At 43.0% G+C, this 1,927-nt stretch overlaps 1 protein-coding gene across 1 annotated transcript; it reads left to right on the top strand.

Moving 5' to 3' along the window:
• The first annotated feature begins 457 nt into the window (after window positions 1–457).
• On the top strand, window positions 458–1,504 carry LOC115643535 (olfactory receptor 1019-like). Its single transcript, XM_030547568.1, has one exon. The coding sequence runs from the start codon at window positions 458–460 to the stop codon at window positions 1,502–1,504; it is 1,047 nt and encodes a 348-aa protein (XP_030403428.1).
• Window positions 1,505–1,927: the final 423 nt, after the last annotated feature.

Here is a 1,927-nt window from a genome sequence, read left to right as displayed (position 1 = left end):
CTGTGACATGGGCAGAGATATGCTCCAGGTCAGCTAAAAGTTATTGGGCAAGAGGTCCTATTAGATGCTCATATTGCTCTCTTCTGGCTTTAAGAGATATGAATCTGTGGATCAAGGGCAACATTCCACCACACAGACTCATGTTGAATAGCACCCAGACATGGGCATCCTGACACACTCATGCAAGGAGTGGGTAAAATCATCTTCACTCATACGGAGTATCATGGGTTTCAATGAGACAGGGTATCCATGTGGGTTACAAGATTATCATAATTTTGCACTATCTAAGTCCACTCTCACAAATCATTATTACATGGGAAATGTAATACATTTGTACTTTACTGCAAAAAGGTCAGCATGTCTCAAGATTCTTTCCGTATACATTTAACTAGCTTTCCAAAGTTTCTGCCCACTGTTAATAAAACCAATGGGAGTCTTGTGCTGGACTTCAATGAGAATGAACCGAAAGACACCTCTAGCCTGCTACAATCTATCTAGCACCTTCAGTTCCTCTTTAATCTATTATCTCATCACTTTTCCAAAGGAAATGTCAGCGGCGGAGCCAGGGAGAGATGTGAACCACACTGAAGTGACAGAATTTATCCTGCTGGGGTTTGGAAGAGGTCCAGGGCTCCAGGTGGTCCCTTTTATGATGTTCCTGGTGATTTACACAATAACTGTGCTAGGGAACACCATCCTGGTCCTCATCATTACAGACGACTCTCGCCTTCACACCCCCATGTACTTCCTCCTCATGAACCTGTCACTCTTAGACCTCTGCTCCTCCTCTGTCATTGCCCCCAGAGCCATGGCGAGCTTCCTAACAGATGCCAAATCCATTTCCTACAGGGGATGTGCCACCCAATTATTCTTCTTCTCTCTTTTTGCCACTACTGAGGCATTCATTCTGTCGGCCATGGCATATGATCGATACACTGCCATATGCAACCCGCTCCTGTATCCCATCGCCATGTCTAAGCCCGTCTGCATTCAGCTGGTGGTGGGGTCCTATCTCTGTGGCAGCGTGAACGCCATGGTGCAAACCAGCTTCACCTTTACTCTGCGCTTCTGCGGCTTTAATGAGATCAATCACTTCTTCTGTGATGTTCCAGCCCTGCTAACCCTCTCATGCACCGACACATACATCAATCAAATGGTGCTGTTTCCTTTATGTGGTCTCATCATAATGAGCACTGCCCTGATCATTCTTGTCTCTTATGTCTATATCATCTCTGCTGTCCTCCAGACTCGCTGTGCCACGGGCAGGCACAAGACCTTCTCCACCTGCACCTCCCACATAGTGGTTGTGAGTTTATTATACGGGACTGTTTCCTTCATGTATGCCCAGCCCAATTCATTATCCTCCCCAGATCAGGGTAAAGTGGTGTCTGTATTTTACACCCTAGTCATCCCCATGTTAAATCCCTTCATCTACAGCCTAAGGAACAAAGATGTTAAAGAAGCTTTGAGAAGAACCATAGGCTGCATAATGGTTTTGAAATGAACCTTTTCTATGAACATTGAGCTAAATAATCCCTTGGTATATTGGAAGGATTTATTGTTCAACATTTAATCTAATCTATCTATCTATCTATCTATTTATCATCAAACACTGTCCTGTGCCACTAGAAAAAAAAATGTAATAAATAAATCCTCCATGTGTTTATGTTATTTTTTACATTTCCCTTAGAAATGCACTGGTCTAGAAATCTGTATCCAAACACCCTTGAATCTTGGGCAGAAATAGTTTTGTATGTGCGTTTGTGTGCACTCTCGTGCTTTATTAGCTATTGGTTATTTTCAGTCAAGCCAGAATTTCCACCAGGCGTGCTTATAAAGATAATTGGCCCTATCTGTGTCATCTTATCCCCTTCCGGTATCATGTGATGTGAACACCCAATCACAAAATAAATAAAAATTAGAAAAA

This window comes from Gopherus evgoodei, unplaced genomic scaffold (genome assembly GCF_007399415.2).
Source record: "Gopherus evgoodei ecotype Sinaloan lineage unplaced genomic scaffold, rGopEvg1_v1.p scaffold_62_arrow_ctg1, whole genome shotgun sequence".
In the NCBI taxonomy this organism is placed as follows: domain Eukaryota; kingdom Metazoa; phylum Chordata; order Testudines; family Testudinidae; genus Gopherus; species Gopherus evgoodei.
Note: the sequence above shows the minus strand (reverse complement) of the source record. Positions and strands in the feature narration are given on the sequence as shown.

Excerpts from the sequence above, each read along its gene's own strand:
- LOC115643535 (XM_030547568.1), top strand. The coding sequence starts at position 458 with ATGAACCGAAAGACACCTCTAGCCTGCTACAATCTATCTAGCACCTTC.